The sequence below is a fragment of the Rhinopithecus roxellana genome, chromosome 19 (genome assembly GCF_007565055.1).
Source record: "Rhinopithecus roxellana isolate Shanxi Qingling chromosome 19, ASM756505v1, whole genome shotgun sequence".
Taxonomy (NCBI): domain Eukaryota; kingdom Metazoa; phylum Chordata; class Mammalia; order Primates; family Cercopithecidae; genus Rhinopithecus; species Rhinopithecus roxellana.
The window spans coordinates 77918340-77936333 of record NC_044567.1 but is presented as its reverse complement, the minus strand read 5'-3'; the positions used below and the strand labels follow the sequence as shown (position 1 = coordinate 77936333).

General features: G+C 41.0%; 1 protein-coding gene across 3 annotated transcripts in view; it reads left to right on the top strand.

The window, feature by feature from the left end:
• SMURF2 (SMAD specific E3 ubiquitin protein ligase 2) overlaps positions 1-13062 on the top strand; it is a 120937-nt gene extending 107875 nt beyond the window's left edge. For 2 of the 3 annotated variants that reach the window (XM_030923964.1, XM_030923965.1), the window contains 5 exons: positions 334-471; positions 3669-3789; positions 7545-7746; positions 9014-9089; positions 9402-13062. In XM_030923964.1, the coding sequence (XP_030779824.1) occupies positions 334-471; positions 3669-3789; positions 7545-7746; positions 9014-9089; positions 9402-9501 (637 nt within the window). In that variant the 3' untranslated portion in view covers positions 9502-13062. The remainder of the gene's footprint in view (positions 1-333; positions 472-3668; positions 3790-7544; positions 7747-9013; positions 9090-9401) is intronic. The other variant, XR_004055134.1, reaches the window with a different exon arrangement.
• Positions 13063-17994: the final 4932 nt, after the last annotated feature.

Here is a 17994-nt window from a genome sequence, read left to right as displayed (position 1 = left end):
TTGGAGTACAGTACTGAGTAGGGCTCTTCAGAATGCCAAATATAACTGAAATTGTCCTATACTGGTGGTTCTAGCAAGTCCCAGCTCTGACCAGGGCTCTTTCTCATCACTCAGGAAGTTAAATGTTTCCTGTGTTTATGAAGGTTAAAGCTCTTTGACTTTTCTGTCCAGAAAGAACTAGGTAGTGTGGTAGTTTAAGAGTTCATAAGCTGAATCTGACCTCACATTTGTCATATTATAAAATGATCTTAGTTTTATCTCACCAGTTAATACATCTATAGGGTCTGTATTTTAGGTTTCCCAGTTACCTATCTCTTCCTCTTTCCTTTCCAGTGAGAATGATATTACAGGTGTTTTGGACCATACCTTCTGTGTTGAACATAATGCATATGGTGAAATTATTCAGCATGAACTTAAACCAAATGGCAAAAGTATCCCTGTTAATGAAGAAAATAAAAAAGAATATGTCAGGTAAACACTCGTGTGTTCTCAAGGCTGAATTTTTTTTAAATGTTCTAGGATGTTAGTATGAACAAACTTAAATATTTAGATAGTATTACTTAGTGTTACAAAATCTGCTTCAGCAGAATTTAGTGGCTTGTTAAGAACAGCCATTTTATTATTTCTCACAATTCCAAGGGTCAGGAAATTGGGCAAAAGAACAACATGGATGACACACTGCTGTTCCACAAGATGTCAGCTAGGCCTGCAACACCAAGATGGCCTCTTCACTCATAACTAGGATAACTCAAATGGCCGAGGGCTAGCTGGCATGGCTGTCGACTGGGGTCACTGACTGGGGCCTAGTTCTCATTGTTGGCTGAGTTCCTTGGTTCTCCCTCTGTGATATCAAAGGCCATTCCCTCTCTCCATGACCACTCCGTCTCCCCATAGCCACTCTCTCTCCCTGAAAAGTTTGTCCCTTCATTGTAATGAAGGTTAACCATGTTACCCGCTGGATTGATAGCCAGACTTCTTATGGGGTGGCCAGCTTTCCAAAGCTCAAAAGCAGAAGCTGCTAGATCTTTTTAAGGCCTAAGCCTGGTCCTGGCCAACATGACTTCTGCTGTCTACTTCTGGTTAAACTGAGACAGCCAGCCCAGTTTCATCATGGAAGAGGAGCTGTACAAAGGTGTGAATACCAGGAGATGTGAGCAGTGGGGCCACGTGTGGTGTAGCTATCACAGGTGGCAATTCAGAAGGGCTTTTGTGCTATATATTACTAACACTTAGCCTGTTTATAAACGAGCACATTGTGAGTTTAGGGATAAATGTAAATAAATGTTTTTCAGATTTCATCAAGTAAATTTGAGGCATTTTTATGTATTGGGCTAATTTGGCTTATGAGAAATAAAAAGTCTACTAAACATAAAACTGTGGTAATCAGCTTTGGAAGTTTGAACTTGAACTTTACTGTATGTACACAGAAACTTGCATGCTATACTTTTTTTGTATAGATCATGTTCCCAAATCTTACTAAAATTGTTCCTAGTTTAAAAATGAGGTCCACTTGATTGGAGTGAACACTGGCATAGCTTTTCTGGAAAGCAGTTTGATACCAGCAGTACGTGCCCTTTAGCAGCTCTGTGTTTAGGACTCTTCTGCAGAAACACACATGAAATTGAAGAAGTACAGGAAAGGACAGTCAATTAAATACTACTTGTAAAAATTACACTACTAAAATGTTTTTAGAGAAGAATGATTATATTATACACTCAACAGAATATTATGTGGATATTTAAAAGAAAGACTGCATAAGCTGTCAAATTTTAAAACTAAGTCTTACAAGAATTATGTAGGAACAAAGTCTATGTTTTTTTTGTTGTTGTTTTGGTTTTTGTTTTCTGTTGTTTTTCTTTGAGACAGAGTCGCACTCTGTTGCCCAGGCTGGAGTGCAGTGGCACAATCTTGGCTCACTGCAACCTCTGCCTCCCAGGTTCAAGTGATTCTCCTGCCTCAGCCTCCCGAGTAGCTGGGAGTACAGGTGCATGCCACCACACCCGGCGAATTTTTTTATTATTAGCAGAGATGGAGTTTCACCATATTGACCACGCTGGTCTCAAACTCCTGACCTCGTGATCTGCTTGCCTTGGCCTCCCAAAGTGTTGGGATTACAGCGTGAGCCACCGTGCCTGGCTGTTTTTTTTATAATTATACTGAAGATATTCAGGAGGCTGCAGTCAAATAAAGTTTTTGCCTAGGATGAGGGAGTGGAGGTGATGGGACTGGAAATAGGGAGGAGAAAGAGGGTAAAAGAATGGACTTTCATATTTTACTGTCTCCATAGTTAATGTTTGGTTTTTTGTTACATACATAAAACGTATGTATTACATTTCTACTTTAAAAAATGAAAGAACAGGCTGGGTGTGGTGGCTCATGCCTGTAATCCCAGCATTTTGGGAGGCCAGAGTGGGTGGATCACCTGAGGTCAGGAGTTTGAGACCAGCCTAGACAACATGGTGAAACCTTGTCTCTACTAAAAATACAACAATTAGCCAAGTGTGTTGGCAGGCACCTGTAATCCCAGCTGCTTTGGAGGCTGAGGCAGGAGAACCACTTGAACCTGGGAGGTGGAGGTTGCAGTGAGCTGAGATCGCACCACTGCACTCCAGTCTGGACGACAGAGCGAAACTCTATCTAATATAAATTAAAAATAATTAAAAAAGAAAGAACAAATGAGAATTTCCTAAGTCTTAGCAGTATCTCCTTTTCAAGACCTCGTGTGTACTACTCAGTCCCTGGATCCCACTCTCCAGGGTTCAGTCGTGTTTACAGCACACGGTACTAATCTCTTGCCAGCTACAGTTATGAGATTAAAAATTATAAATAAAAATTTTTACAGTTATACAGTTTTACTGTCCCCTTAGCCCAACAAACAAAAATATGGTCCTCCAAAGGATATATTGTTAAGTAACTTATTTCTTGAAGTGGAGAACCATTTCTCCAAATTTGGAAATGTTAACAAATTTGACAGAGATTAAGTTCTGTGATGTATGAGCTGGAGAGATCTTCTTGGGTAGGTAGATAAATAAAAGAAATTCACGTATAAATCATACATTCACACAGTAGATGTAGTTTAGTGCATTTTTTATTGGTAAAATTACATCTTCCAGAATTTTTATATCCTCTAGAGAACAATGATTATTTAATCAAAAAGTGCTTGCTATTGGCTTTTACTGTTTCTTCTTCACATTTTTGGTATGAGGATTCTCTACCTCATCTTCTCCCATAGACCTCCCTCAAATAGAAACAAAACACCCAACACATTCAAATTACATTTACAAGTAAAATCAGAAAAATAGTTATTTTTGAGTGAAAGAGCTCTTTATTCTAGTTATTGGCATGTATGCTGTAAGTTTAGAAAGAAATTTCATCAAGACTCAGCTCTAGTAGACGTCCTGTTTCCTGGGAGCTTCTCTGATTCGAAGGGTTGCTCTGCTGATGCTGCTGTTGTTAGTAGAAATTTACCACTTTTCATCAACACTGAACTGTGTCACACCTCAGGGATCATTTATCCCCATTAGTCTGAGATTTATTTTTAGACTTTAGGCTAAATTGTTAATTAGATGCTTGCTTGTAAAATGCAATGTTGCTAAAGTAGAGATTTATAATAATTACCAGATCTGAAAATATGTGTGATTATACACAATCCTGCCTAATGTTTACAGGCTCTATGTGAACTGGAGATTTTTACGAGGCATTGAGGCTCAATTCCTGGCTCTGCAGAAAGGATTTAATGAAGTAATTCCACAACATTTGCTGAAGACATTTGATGAGAAGGAGTTAGAGGTTAGTGCATTAGTATTAGAACATCACTAGTATAACAAGAAAGGATTGGGAATTATTTTGTTACTTAGTTTTACAGGAAAGTCATATTTCTGGTACTTTCTAAGTTTCATGGTTCTGTGCTTGAGAATTCTTATTCACAGGAAAAGTCTTTCATGCTTTTGAAGGCCTTTCATGCTTTGGAATCTCTGTGAATGAACAATCTCTCTCTCTCTCTCTGTCTTATTTTTTCTGAGACACAGTCTCACTCCGTCACCCAGGCTGGGGTGCAGTGGTGCAGTCATGGCTCACTGCAGCCTTGGCCTCGTGGGCTCAAATGATCCTTCCACCTCAGCCCCCCAAGTAGCTGGGACTACAAGCATGCACCAGCATGCCTGGCTAATTTTTTTGTATTTTTTTTTTTTTTTTTTTTTTTTTTTTGGTAGAGACAAGGTTTTGCCATGTTTCCCAGGCTGGTCTCAAACTCCTGAGTTCAAGTGATCTGCCTGCCTTGGCCTCCCAAAGTGCTAGGATTATAAGCTTGAGCCACCATGCCTGGCTGTGAGCAATCTCTCTTATATTGTGAACATTTTAAATTTATTTTTCTATCCTGTACTTTCTTAAACAGATTTCATGACTTATATGTACATTCTTCCAATATATATTTATTCCCTAACTTAGTGGTTACTGATTTAGTTAAGTAAAACCTCATTAATCTACCATATTGAAATTAATTTGGGTAAGAGCCTACTCTCAGTTGGTTTTGCACTAAGCTTGCAAGAAAGCATTTGATAGACAAGATCATTGAGAAAATAAGTAAAACACCTAGGATAAATTGTATCCTTTTTTTTTTTTTTTTTTTTTTTTTTTTGAGACAGAGTCGCCCAGTCTGGAGAGCAGTGGCATGATCTAGGCTCACTGCAACCTCCACCTCCTGGGTTCAAGTGATTCTCCTGCCTCAGCCTCCCAAGTAGCTGGGATTACAGGCACCCGCAACCACGCCCAGCTGATTTTTATATTTTTAGTAGAAGCAGGGTTTCACCACATTGGCCAGGCTGGTCTGGGACTCCTGACCTCAAATGATCCACCCACCCTGGCCTTCCAAAGTGCTGGGATTACAGGTGTAAGCCACCGTACCTGGCCTCTAAATGTCTTTAGATTAACAGCCATACAAAACAGTTAATAGTTTTTTGTTTCCTTTTAAAGCTATCCCTTAAACACCTCAGGTCTGGTTTTGTAATTAAGACCTTTGACAAATATATCTGAATTTCCTACTGAACTACTAAGAAACATGAGGTTTAATTCTATTCAGGCTCCCACATTTATTTAGTAGTTAGGGATAACACAAATATTTGAAGTCTACTAATAATTTGAAACATGATTTTATTCACTGCCTTCAATGTCCTTTCTAACTAAATCTGTTAACAGACCTGTTAGCAAACAAATCTAAAAAGGTTGGTCTTACTTAATACTCTCCCCATTCCTTTTGTGATTGAATTGTTCACAGTGAAATAGCCAGAAGGAAGTAGTTGGAGGAGAACGTAGCAGGAATGCCGATAAGGTTGCAATATAATGCATTTTCATCTCTTTATACAATAAACGAGGATTTGGCCTTCTAACTGCCATTCCTCTGAGGAAAAGAATTTAGGAGGAGTCTTTTATGTCATTAAACACACCCATAATCCTTTTTGGATATAACCTCCTCCCTGTTCAGTGTGGTGGTAACTCAGTGAACCCTGTAGACGCTTTGTTGGAGATTTTATTTCAGAACCCTATGGAAGCCTTACTGGAGACTTTATTTGGTAGAGTTAGGATTTTGAATATAGTTTCTACTGCTAATGAATCATTATACTTTTTCTTTTTTTTTTTGTGGAGACAGAATCTCACTCTGTCGCCCAGGCTGGAGTGCATTGGCGCAATCTCTGCTCATCGCAACATCCGCCTCTCGGGTTCAAGCGATTCTCCTGCCTCAGCCTCCCGAGTAACTGGAACTTCAGGTGTGCACGACCACGCCTGGCTAATTTTTGTATTTTTAGTAGAGACGGGGTTTCACCATGTTGCCCAGGCCGGTCTCAAACTCCTGAGCTCAGGCAGTCCACCTGCCTCTGCCTGCCAAAGTGTTAGGATTACAGGCATGAGCCATTGCACCAGGCCTGAATCATTAAACTTTGTATTTTTATTTTTGAGATAGAGTCTCACTCTGTTGCCCAGGCTGGAGTGCGGTAGCATGATCCTAGCTCATGGTTAACTCCTATGCTGAAGTGATCCTCCCACCTCAGCCTCCCCAGTAACTGGGACTACAGGTGTGCACCACCACACCTGGCTAACAGCTTTTTGGGGGTTTGGGTTTTTTTTGTGGAGACACAGTCTTACTTTGTCCCCCAGGCTGACAGGATCTCGGCTCCCTACAATCTCCACTTCCCAGGTTCAAGCGATTCTCATGCCTTGGGATTACAGGTGCCCACCACCACGCCCGGCTACCTTTTTGTATTTTTAGGAGATACAGGGTTTCACCATGTTGGCCAGGCTGGTCTTGAACTCCTGACCTCAAGTGATCTGCCTGCCTTGTCCCCCCAAAGTGCTGGGATTACAGGCATGAGCCACCACACCCTACCCATTTTTAAAGATGATATGTATAACATTTATTTTAGCGTTGTATACATTAATCCTCGGTTTAATTCTATAAAATCTAGGATTTGCAAGTTATGTTTTATAGTACACATGGAATTCGCTATTATAAACATGTTAGATTAGTATGGTGAGTTAGTCTTGGACCCTAGGGAGATGTATTAGTAATATCAAAATGATTTGGATATAGTTCATCTGTGTGACCCTCCATCAGGATGTGTTTAGCAGAGGTCTGTATCAATGTGCTCATGTATTTTGTGCTTTAATATCAATTTAAGATTATTAAGCAAATGTGGGCCAGGCATGGTGGCTCACGCCTGTAATCCTAGTACTTTGGGAGGCTGAGGCAGGTGGATCACTTGAGGCCAGGAGTTGGAGACCAGCCTGGCCAACATGGCGGAATCCTGTCTCTACTGAAAAATACAAAAATTAGCTGGGCATTGTGGTGCATGCCTGTAATCCCAGCTACTCGGGAGGTTGAGGCAGGAGAATCACTTGAACCCAGGAGGCAGGCAGAGGTTGCAGTGAGCCTAGATCATGCCACTGCACACCAGCCTAGGAGACAGAGCGAAACTCTGTCTTAAAAAAAAAAAAAAAATTAAGCAAATTGTATGAATCACTTATTCAACACTCATTTCTAAAGTTTCTGTGCATTATTGGTTGCTTCCACAGGATGTAGTGAAATGGATGTTACTGCCATATTACAGCAGAGGACATTGATTGAATTGCCCTCAATCAACAAAGCTAATAGGTATTGAAACTAGTAGATGATACAGGTCCAAAGAAGGCACATATCAACTGTATTTACTCTTTGGATCTCAATTGTTGTCCATTTTCTTAAAGTTTTATAATTTTATTATGAACTTATGAAACAGTCACAATTTTTTACCTGGTCAAGTCTATCACAGCTGTGGTTCTCAGACCCTGGGGAGGGAGTTTGCAATGAGTAGATACCTCTGGAACTTTTTAAAATATAGAACCCAACTGTCACCCCAGATGCACAGAATTAAAATCTCTGAGCCTAGAACCTGGTATGTCAATTTGAAAAGCCAGCAAATGAGAGCCAGCAGTACAAATCTGAATTTCTCTTTTGAGGATTTTTGACCTGGCTATGGTTTCCACAGGTTCATTACTGTGTACTATTTTCACAGCTTATTATTTGTGGACTTGGAAAGATAGATGTTAGTGACTGGAAGGTAAACACCCGGTTAAAACACTGTACACCAGACAGCAACATTGTCAAATGGTTCTGGAAAGCTGTGGAGTTTTTTGATGAAGAGCGACGAGCACGATTGCTTCAGTTTGTGACAGGGTCCTCTCGAGTGCCTCTGCAGGGCTTCAAAGCATTGCAAGGTAACAGCCTGAGGGGCAGGCAAGCTGGGCTGCAGGTGGACCAGGGGTGGGGGCAGGTCTGTCAGTATGGGGTCTGTGTAGATATTTTATAAACCGTGTGCTTAGAGATTCTCTTTTCACTTCTTACCTGTGACTCTCACATTGTGATACCTTCTTCTCCTTCCTTTCTCTTGTTCCCCTCCCAAGAGCCTTTTCTGTGGGCTTCTCTGATTGTAGTGAGTGCCGCATGCTAGAGACCGTACGTGGTGATGCTCTGCCTTTTGTTTTCTGGTCACCTTACTTTTAATTCTGTTGCACATTCCTGTAAGGGAAGTCATTCACTTTCATGCTCACATCTCGACCTGGTGAAAACGTTTACCTGCCTGGGATGCCTCTCCCCTCTACTTTTCAGTTCTTTATTAGACAGAAGCAGCATGGGTCATGGAAACCATCTGTTCGGTCAGAACATTTTAATTACTGCATAGCATCAGACCATTTGTTTACAACCATATTCCTTTTTTAAGAATGGTTTTCCGTGGAATCAGCTGGTTAATTTTGGGAAGAGCTTGTAATATTGCTAATGATTGTGGCGCTTCACTGGGTGGCAGTTGCTTCCTTTACCTCTTAAGCACTTCATTGTCAAAGCTGCCGGTGATGACTAAGGACATACAGAGCGAGACTGGTACGTAATTCGGCAGTGCTGCCCACAGCGCATGCTCTGAAATCCCTGGGGCGAACCTGCTTTCAGCTGTGCTGCCTTTCTCTGTAAGGAGAGCTCCTCAGCATCACACTGCCCAGATGCATAAAGTGAGGTTGTCTTTCTGCTACCTGTATTCATATGGGGTGTCTGTGCGAACTGAAATGGATTCTATAGACGGCTCTTTTGCTCTCAGCCCAGTTTGAGTCGTGAAATCTAAATTCGCATTAGGTTGTCATCTTTTTGAATGTGTGCCTACGTATTTTACCTTGGATTTTCCTGATTACTTTTCTTCTCATGCTTTTGGGATACTGATTTTCTCTAAAACATAGAAATTGGGAAAGGGATTTCAATCTCGAATTTTTTCTCAAATGGAAATACGAAGGTATTACGGAATCTAAGCCTTATCCAAGGTTAATTCTGGCTCTCAAAACCCAGATGCTTTTCCTGCTGCCCTTTGGTAGTACGTGCGGATTCATTAGCATTCCCCTATCCCCAGATCCTGTGGTTTACGTGCCAGTTTTATTCTAAGATTTTGGTGACGAACGCACGCACCTGCAGTGATTTCACCCACATTTCCTTCATTTGCAGGTGCTGCAGGCCCGAGACTCTTTACCATACACCAGATTGATGCCTGCACAAACAACCTGCCGAAAGCCCACACTTGGTAAGGTATTTTTGTAGCTTTATTCCCCATTCCATGTACGTAGGTGTTAGTTCCGAACAGATTGGACTTTTTCTTTATTGTACTTACTAGTGTTGAATGAGCCTTTAAAGGGAATGATAAGCAGCTTAAGCGATTTAAATTTAAGATTATTCGAAAATTGGTAGGAAAACTAAAAAGTGGTCACCTCTGTTTTAGAGAAATACCTTTTAGTTTTCTGTGTGACAGAGTGTTGTGGCTATATTGGTATACACTTGCTGGGCCAGTTTACTCATTATGAATGAACTGTATAAAATTTGATTTGCTTATTCACAGCTTCAATCGAATAGACATTCCGCCCTATGAAAGCTATGAAAAGCTATATGAAAAGCTGCTAACAGCCATTGAAGAAACATGTGGATTTGCTGTGGAATGACAAGCTTCAAGGATTTGCCCAGGACTCTATTTATACAACCCTGACTGACAGTCTCCTTTCAGCAGAGTTTCAAAGAATGCTGAAATACAGGAAAACAACCCCCCCCCCGTTTTTTTTTTTTTTTTTTACATTTTAGGACACTGTGAGGGGAAAGGACAATTTTGAAATTCCTTTTCAAGGAAAAAAAGGTCTTTATGCTTTGCCATGAGGCCACATTCAGCTGCTATTTAAACTTAATATCTTGAACCTAAAGAATGCTGACTTTTCCTACATTTCCAGAGTTAGGCAGTATTCTACACTTAAAGACTACTACTATTTTTATAAAAGGTAATCTATTCAAATTGCTTCAAAGATTTCACGTCTCTCAAACATCAAGACAACTTCAGCAGTCGGTACAAGTCACATTTCATTTTGATTGAATACATAATTTTGAACAGCTCCTGTACTTGCTCTTTGTAAAAAAAATAAAAATAAAAAATTATTTTGAATTATTCTACCTTTGTAAACAATTGGCTAAAAGAATCATCTTTAAGAAATTAAGCCATTTACATGTTTGTGTTTTTCTATGGCAGAGCATTATATTTTGCATTATATGTTTCAGCTTAGTCTAAGTGGGTCTTTTTTACATTTTTCAAGAACGAATTTCCTGGAATACAGCTATATAATTTTGGTTGTCAGATTCCTAATGCAAACGTTTAGTCTAAACTTAGTCATTTATTTGTGACAATAAGATGTGTTCAGGGGCTCCCTGTTTTTAAGAGACTCTTTAAAAAAAAAAAAAAAAACACCTAGTGTTTTTATCTTGAATCAATGAGATTAGGTATTTTGGATTTACTTTTAATCTTAAAATACTGCATTTTTATAGCTTCTCACAGCATGTGGATGGGATGGGATTTTCATTATTTTGCTGGGTCAGCTTATCTTTAATATATGTACTATTCCTATAAACCAAAGTCTCTGACAGGTGCACCTAATTTATATTGTATTTTTACTACAGTGTAAGTTTCCATTAACAAAACTATCCTAAAGTGTTAACTGCTCATAATTTTAATTGGGTAAAATTATGAAAAAGGAAGAATTTTGCTTAAAGATTATTAATAAGCTTAGAAAATCCTGCTTTTACCTAACAGAATGAAGTGGGGTTGAGGGGCGGTAGTATGAACAGTGATTCTAACTCTATGGCATAAATTACTTTGAAACTAAAGAGTTCATTTTGGAAGTAAGGGAATCCCACTTCCCTTGGTGTTGAAGATTTGCATCTGATTTTGAAACGTCCAGATTTAGCTTTCAAGGTGTGTGGCATGTTGTATGATCCAGAAGCAATGAAAACTCTGGGGTGAGGGATTGAAAAAATCTGAAATCACAATTGGATTTTTAAATTCAACCATCAGAAATATGCACTATTCAGGGTTTTTTTTACATTGATGTGAAATAAGCAAATTTTCATGAGATAATTAAGCTGCAGAATTTAAAGTTATGAAGTAAATAGGTCCTCTATTCTGTTTCATGTGATGGAGTGGGTTTCAGTCTGTGTTCTTGGCGCCAAAGGGTTCCTCAGAGGTGCCTCAGGAGTAATGGTTTAAGAGAAGAGGGGCAAAGAGAGGGAGCAAGGGGGAAGGCCTAGTTGGTATTTAGCAGGGGCCTCAGGCTTCATATCCCCACCCCCTTTACCCAGAACAGCCTATTTTTCTCTTATATATATTGGAATTTCAAGTAAGCTTTCATGGGGTGCAGCAGGGCAGGGAGGAATGGATGGGATAAAAGAAGTGGAGATTTTGCTGCTCTAAAAAAGTTGAGAACTTACTTGCGTAGTTTTTAAGTATTTTAATGTATTTCATTTGGCCACATTCAACTGCCACAAGTAAGCTAGTCATAGTTGTAACTGTGCAGTGGTAATATGCTTATGTCTGCCTTTTTCCTCTCAAACAATTTGTTTTTTTACATTGCATTCTGAGTATGAAGAGCATCTTGAAATGTATGGAAGGTGGTTTCTATGCTATTTGATAATCAGTAATGTTCAGCTGTCATGGTAGTACCCTATTAGTTGCAGGCCCATCTCTCTTTTATATTAAAGCACTAGTGCAGTTTATAATTGTGCCTACTTTTAAAATCTTTCAGTAAAAAATAAGTACATAATACTTTATATAAATCATAACTGACAGGGATGCAGTAATAATGAAATGCTACTATCACTTATTTTAATATACGATATAAAGCAGGCAAATACCATTGTTTTTTGAGTGCCTTTTTAACTTTATGCTAATGACTTAATAGAGCTTTAAAAGAAAGAAATTGGCAGGGCACCATGGCTCACGCCTGTAATCCCAGCACTTTGGGAGGCCAAGGCGGGCGGATCACCTGAGGTCAGGAGTTCAAGAGCAGCCTGGCCAAGATGGTGAAACCCCATCTCTACTGAAAATACAAAATTAGCCAGGCGTGGTGGCACACTCCTGTAATCTCAGCTACTTGGGAGGCTGAGGCAGGAGAATTGCTTGAATCTGGGAGGCAGAGACTGCAGTGAGCCAGTATCACACCACTGCACTCCAGCCTAGGCGACAAGAGTGAGACTCCGTCCCCCCCACCCCCCCAAAAAATAAATTACTCTCCATAACAGTCTATGCTATCACCATCATCTATAAAAACACGATTTAGATTTCCATTTCAAAGTTACATTACCCGATTACTTCCAAATAGGTGCTAAGCAGAAACCCCCAATGTGTTACTGAACCATGGACTCGCACCTCATGTTTAATGTGAATCTTTATTTCCGTGTCCCTCTTAACTGGTTTCTTCTTATCTTCCCTCTGGCTGTATTGTTATTTCAGATATGTGACACCTGTTTTCATACTTTTGCCTTTCCATCCTGAATGCTTAGTTATGAACAGAGATTCCTTCGCAGAGCTCACAGGCAATACAGAGAGGTGAGTCTTCTCTCAGAGGGCCTTGTATCTTGGTGTACTTTTTAAATAGTGCTGTGTATAGTGTACATTTTGTTTTGCACATAGTTTGTTGCCCCGAATGGGTTTTTTACCAAGCCTTTTTTTCTTTCATATATTTACAGTCCGGAGCACAAGATTCTCTTCTTTCAAATACAGTGTAATTCGCTTTACAACACTAATCTGGGCTTTGAACTGCCAGTGCATTGGACTGATTGCATTGCTGGGAGTTAGAGGCTGTTCCAGCCATCCTTAGTTTGGTAGAGCAGCTCCTTCTGCTTGTTTTCTAAGCGTACAGTCAACGGGTGCCATTTGTGGTATTTAACATGTTAGGATGATTGTTCCAAATGCTGAGTTGTTTTATTTCTAGATGTAATTAGTTCACTTTATGTAATATTCTTCTCTCAAACTGACTTTAAAAACAAAGTTTTATCATTTTCATTGTATTTATTACAGAGTGTTTTAGCTTTGATATTCTTTGTATTTTCACTCATTTGTTACATGAGCTTTATCAATAACATCTGTATAAATGGTTTTTAAAAATTAACATGTATGTGCCCATGCCGAAGTCGAGCAATAAAATCAATGCTGTTTGCACTGTCACAGCATCAACGTTTTTAAAGAATATTGAGTTTGTAATTGTTTTGAAAACATTTATGATTGGCTCTATGGAGGGTGACAACATGAGTCACAAAATGAAAAGTTTAAGAACACATGCCATCCTGAGTTGGTGCCTCTGTCATGTTGCAGAGCTCAGGCCTCCTTTCTGTCTCCCGGCAGAGGGGGAAGGCGCCCATTTTCTCCGGCCGTGGTGACTGCCCGGTTGGCAGTACCTATTGGGGGCTGCACATAGGTGGATTTCTGAGGGGGGTCAGGGGTTAGTGGGGAAGAGCATCTTGGTCCTGTCACCAGTCTGCATCCATCTTTGCTATAATACATCTCTGCTCTGGAGGGCAGGTCTATGATAGGGACTCACATTTGCCAGCCCTACTTTGGTATGTCGAGCAGTAAAATTCTCAAAATGAAAAGGAGAAATCAATTGTATTTTTTCTAGAAGCCGTGGATTTTAATAATGATAGTGGACTAAAGTCCAGCTAACTCCATGGATAGAAAAGGAATGAATATGGTCTGTGTAAGTCTACACAGCATAGGGTACAACAGAAGGGAAAACCTGGGCAACGTGTAAGTACTAGCAAAGTTCAAAGGGTGAGCATACTTTTGTTTATATACTTTTATATTCTTTTGAATATTTTTGTTTTGCTTTGTCCCTCGTTGCTGTGTTTAGTGGTTTTATCTAAAATTTGTAAAGTTTTAGTATATTAAAGATTTTTGGCTGGGCGCAGTGGCTCACACCCATAATCCCAGCACTCTGGGAGGCCGAGGTGGGCAGATCATGAGTCAGGAGTTCCAGACTAGTCTGGCCAACATGGTGAAACCCCGCCTCTTTACTAAAAACAAAAATTAGCCAGGTGTGGTAGTGGACCCCTGTAATCCCAGCTACTTGGGAGGCTGAGGCAGAAGAATTGCTTGAACCCAGGAGGCAGAGGTTGCAGTGAGCCGAAATTGCACCACTGCACTCCAGCCTGGACAACAGAGCGAGACTCTGTCTCATGAAAAAAAAAAAAAAAATTTCAGACCAGGTGCTGTGGCTTGCACTTGTAATCCCAGCACTTTGGGAAGCCAAAGCAGGTGAATCTCTTGAGCCTAGCTTGAGATCAGTCTGGGCAACATGGCGAAACCCCATCTCTACAAACAATACAAAAACCAGCTGGGCGTAGGGGCACGTGCCTGATAGTCCCATCTACTGGAGGTGGGGCTGAGATGGGGGGATCGTTTGAGTCCTGGGGGCCAAGGCTGCAGTGAGCCGTGATTGAGCCACTGTACTCCAACCTGGGCAACAGACTTGAGACCCTGACTCAAAAACAGCTTTTTATTTATTTTAGTATAATAATAGTCTACAAATTATCCAAAAGTTTTTTTTGACTAATGATCAGAAGTTTAACCTGAAAAGTTTGTCCCTTCATTGTAATGAAGGTTAACCATGTTACCCACTATTGATTTGTACTTCATATACCAAATGCTTACAATACATGTATATACAATAGGATATATGCAACAGAACAAGAGCCTAGTAACAGGATAGAGGAGGTAATTACACAGGAAAAGTGTTACTTTACATTCCTATGTTAACATTCGTAGCAAACTAGACAGACCAGATTTTAAATTTTACTTAAAAAGTATCTGCCCTAAATGTGACTTGTCTGCTGCTCATTCAACAAATATTTACTGTGCTCCTACTATGTGCCACACTCTGTACTAGCTGATAGCCATAAAGCTTTGCATGGTGGTTAGAAAATGAACTTCCAAAGTAATGCTTCTAGCCTGTGTCTCACTGTAGACTAAGTTCAAACTTAAGCGTTCAAAACTCAGTTTATGTACAGCAAAGCAGTCAGTCAGGATGGGAGCACATGAATCAATACCCCACCTCAGCCAGGCCCTGAATCCCAGACTTGGGTATTTGTTTGTGGTCTCACTGTGTTGCCCAGGCTGGAGTGCAGTAGCTATTTCACTGGCAGTCATGGTGCACTGTAGCATCAAACTACTGATCAGTCTCTAAGTAGCTGGGACTACAGATGGGCACCACCATGCCATGGTGCAGTCTATGGGATGGGCGGGGGAACCTAAGACGTTTCTCCTGCCCAGTTAAGTATTCTTAATGCTTTTTTTTTTTTTTTTGTAAGAGTCTTGCTCCGTTGCCCAGGCTGGAGTGCAGTGGTACAACAGATCACTGCAATCTCCACCACCAGGTTCAAGCAATTCTTGTGCCTCAGCCTCCCAAGTAGCTGGGATTACAGGGGGTGCACCACCATGCCCGAGTAATTTTTGTATTTTTAGTAGAGATGGGGTTTCACTATGTTGGCCAGGCTGGGCTTTTCATTAACTGTAAATATTGTCTGGTTAGTCCCTTATGATAGATGAGGCATTTAGTTCTAATACGAAGCACCTCACTCTGTAACCCCCCACAGGACTTTACAAATGCACGATTGTGATGAACCTTTCCTGGGCTGCTCCAGGCTGACTGGCTTGATGCACACGATCCACAGCACTTGAATCGCACCGTCCTCTGCTTGTTAAGCTAGTCTGGTGAAGTGATCTTTATTTGCTTTTGATTTTTCAAAAATATGTTGTCTCCTATTTTCTGACCTTTGCTGAGCAATCCTATTCCTTCCCTGACCAATTCTCTCATAAATTCTTTTTTTTTTTTTTTTGGTTATTCCTAGTTACTTTTTAGCTTGGTAAAGAGCACCAGTTCCCACCAATCAATCACCAGAACTAGCAACTTAATCTTCCTAAAATATTTAACATTAAAAAAAAAAGTGTAATAAAAGCATTGTTAGGCTTGTGCTAACACATCTAATGGTATTAGATAATCTACCGCTCAGAGTCACACCTGCTATGCTTCTGGATCTTTTCTGGGTGCTATGCTTCTAGATCTTTCCTATATTGTATTTATATTATATTGCATCATATGTATAATACCCGCTCACACCGTGGTTTTTTCTATAAAACTGCGTATTTTGTAGTCTAAAATTTTTTTACTCAGTATTTTATGGCTATCTAGATCTACTTTATCCTCTAACACTTTTTAGAACTTATGTTCGAGCTCTTGCATATCTAGCCTTATTGTGGGGAAAAGAGAGATCAGACTGTTACTATGTCTATGTAGAAAGAAGTAGACATGAGACTCCATTTTGTTCTGTACTAAATTCTTCTGCTTTGAGATGCTGTTAATCTGTAACCCTAGCCCCAACCCTGTGCTTGCAGAGACATGTGCTGTGTTGACTCAAGGTTTAATAGACTTAGGGCTGTGCAAGATGTGCTTTGTTAAAAAAAAGTGCTTGAAGGCAGTATGCTTGGTAAAAGTCATCACCATTCTCTAATCTCGAGTACCCAGGGACACAATGCACTGCGGAAGGCAGCAGGGACCACTGCCTAGGAAAGCCAGGTATTGTCCAAGATTTCTCCCCAGTGATAGCCTGAGATATGGCCTCGTAGGAAGGGAAAGACCTGACCGTCCCCCAGCCCGACACCCGTAAAGGGTCTGTGCTGAGGATTAGTAAAAGGGGAAGGCCTCTTTGCAGTTGAGATTAAGAGGAAGGCCTCTGTCTCTTGCTCGTCCCTGGGAATGGAATGTCTCGGTGTAAAACGCAATCGTATGTTCTATTTACTGATAGGAGAAAACTGCCTCATGGCTGGAGGTGATTCATGCTGGCGGCAATACTGCTCCTTAATGCACCCAGATGTTTGTGTAAAGTCAAACATAAATCTGGCCTATGTGCACATTAAGGCACAGCACCTTTCCTTTAATTTATGACAGAGATCTTTGCTCACAATTTCCCGCTGACCCTCTCCCCACCATTACCCTATAGTCCTGCCACATCCCCCTCTCCGAGATGGTAGAGATAGTGATCAATAGTGAGGGAACTCAGAGACCAGTGCCAGCGCGGGTCCTCCATATGCTGAGCGCTGCTTTGTCTCTGGGTCTTCTTTCTTTTCCCAGTCTCTCATCCCACCTGACTAGAAAAGCCCACAGGTGCGGAGGGGGCAGGCCACCCCTTCACCTCATCTTGTGCATTTCCTGTCCTTTCCATTCACCTGTGCTTGCTGAATTGTCACAACCCATCACAGGTGTCCGCATGTCACTTACCATGCTCCAAACACTCCCAGTCCATTAAGCCTTTCCCCGCTGGAAGCTCTCGCCTGCCTGGTGGCCCACCCTTCTGCCAGTTTCCATTCCAAGAGCTCAGCACTTAGAACCACAGCAGTTGATCAGATGTCTTTTCTCTCTAGGTCAGGTTTCACTGCTTCATGCCTCCTGGCCTCTCATCACACATACACTCATCCCCACAGCACACACTTATGCTCTAATGGAAGCCTCTCTCTGCCACTCCTGAGCTTCCATCCAAGTCTCCATATCCTCAACTGCTCTGAAGCATCCTCTAGCTTAAGTGTAGCTTTTCCTGTCCATTGAAAACACCATCCCCAAGTGGTTTTTTTTTTTTCCTCATATTTCTCCATATCAGAGATGAGGCTGGTACACTCTTGCCCACTTAAAGCCCATCATGCCTTCTTCCCACCTGCAGTCACTAATGCATCTTTGAATGACAGCCTGGCTTTCCACCCTTTATCTCTTCTCACTGCTATCTTCTGCCAACAGAAACCATAATGCATTTTATTTTTTATTTTTTTGAGAAAGAGTTTCACTTTTGTTGCCCAGGCTGGAGTGCAGTGGTGCGATCTCGGCTCACTGCAACCTCCACCTCCCAAGTTCAAGCAATTCTCGTGCCTCAGCTGGTTGCCACCATGCCTAGCTAATTTTTGTACTTTTAGTACAGACGGCGTTTCACCATGCTGGCCAGGCTGGTCTCGAACTCCTGACCTCAAGTGATCCATCTGCCTCAGCCTCCCAAAGTGCTGGGATTATAGGCGTGAGCCACTGCGCCCAACTGCCACAATGCATATTCCCTCATCTTCCAGTCACGTTATGAAAAGTCTA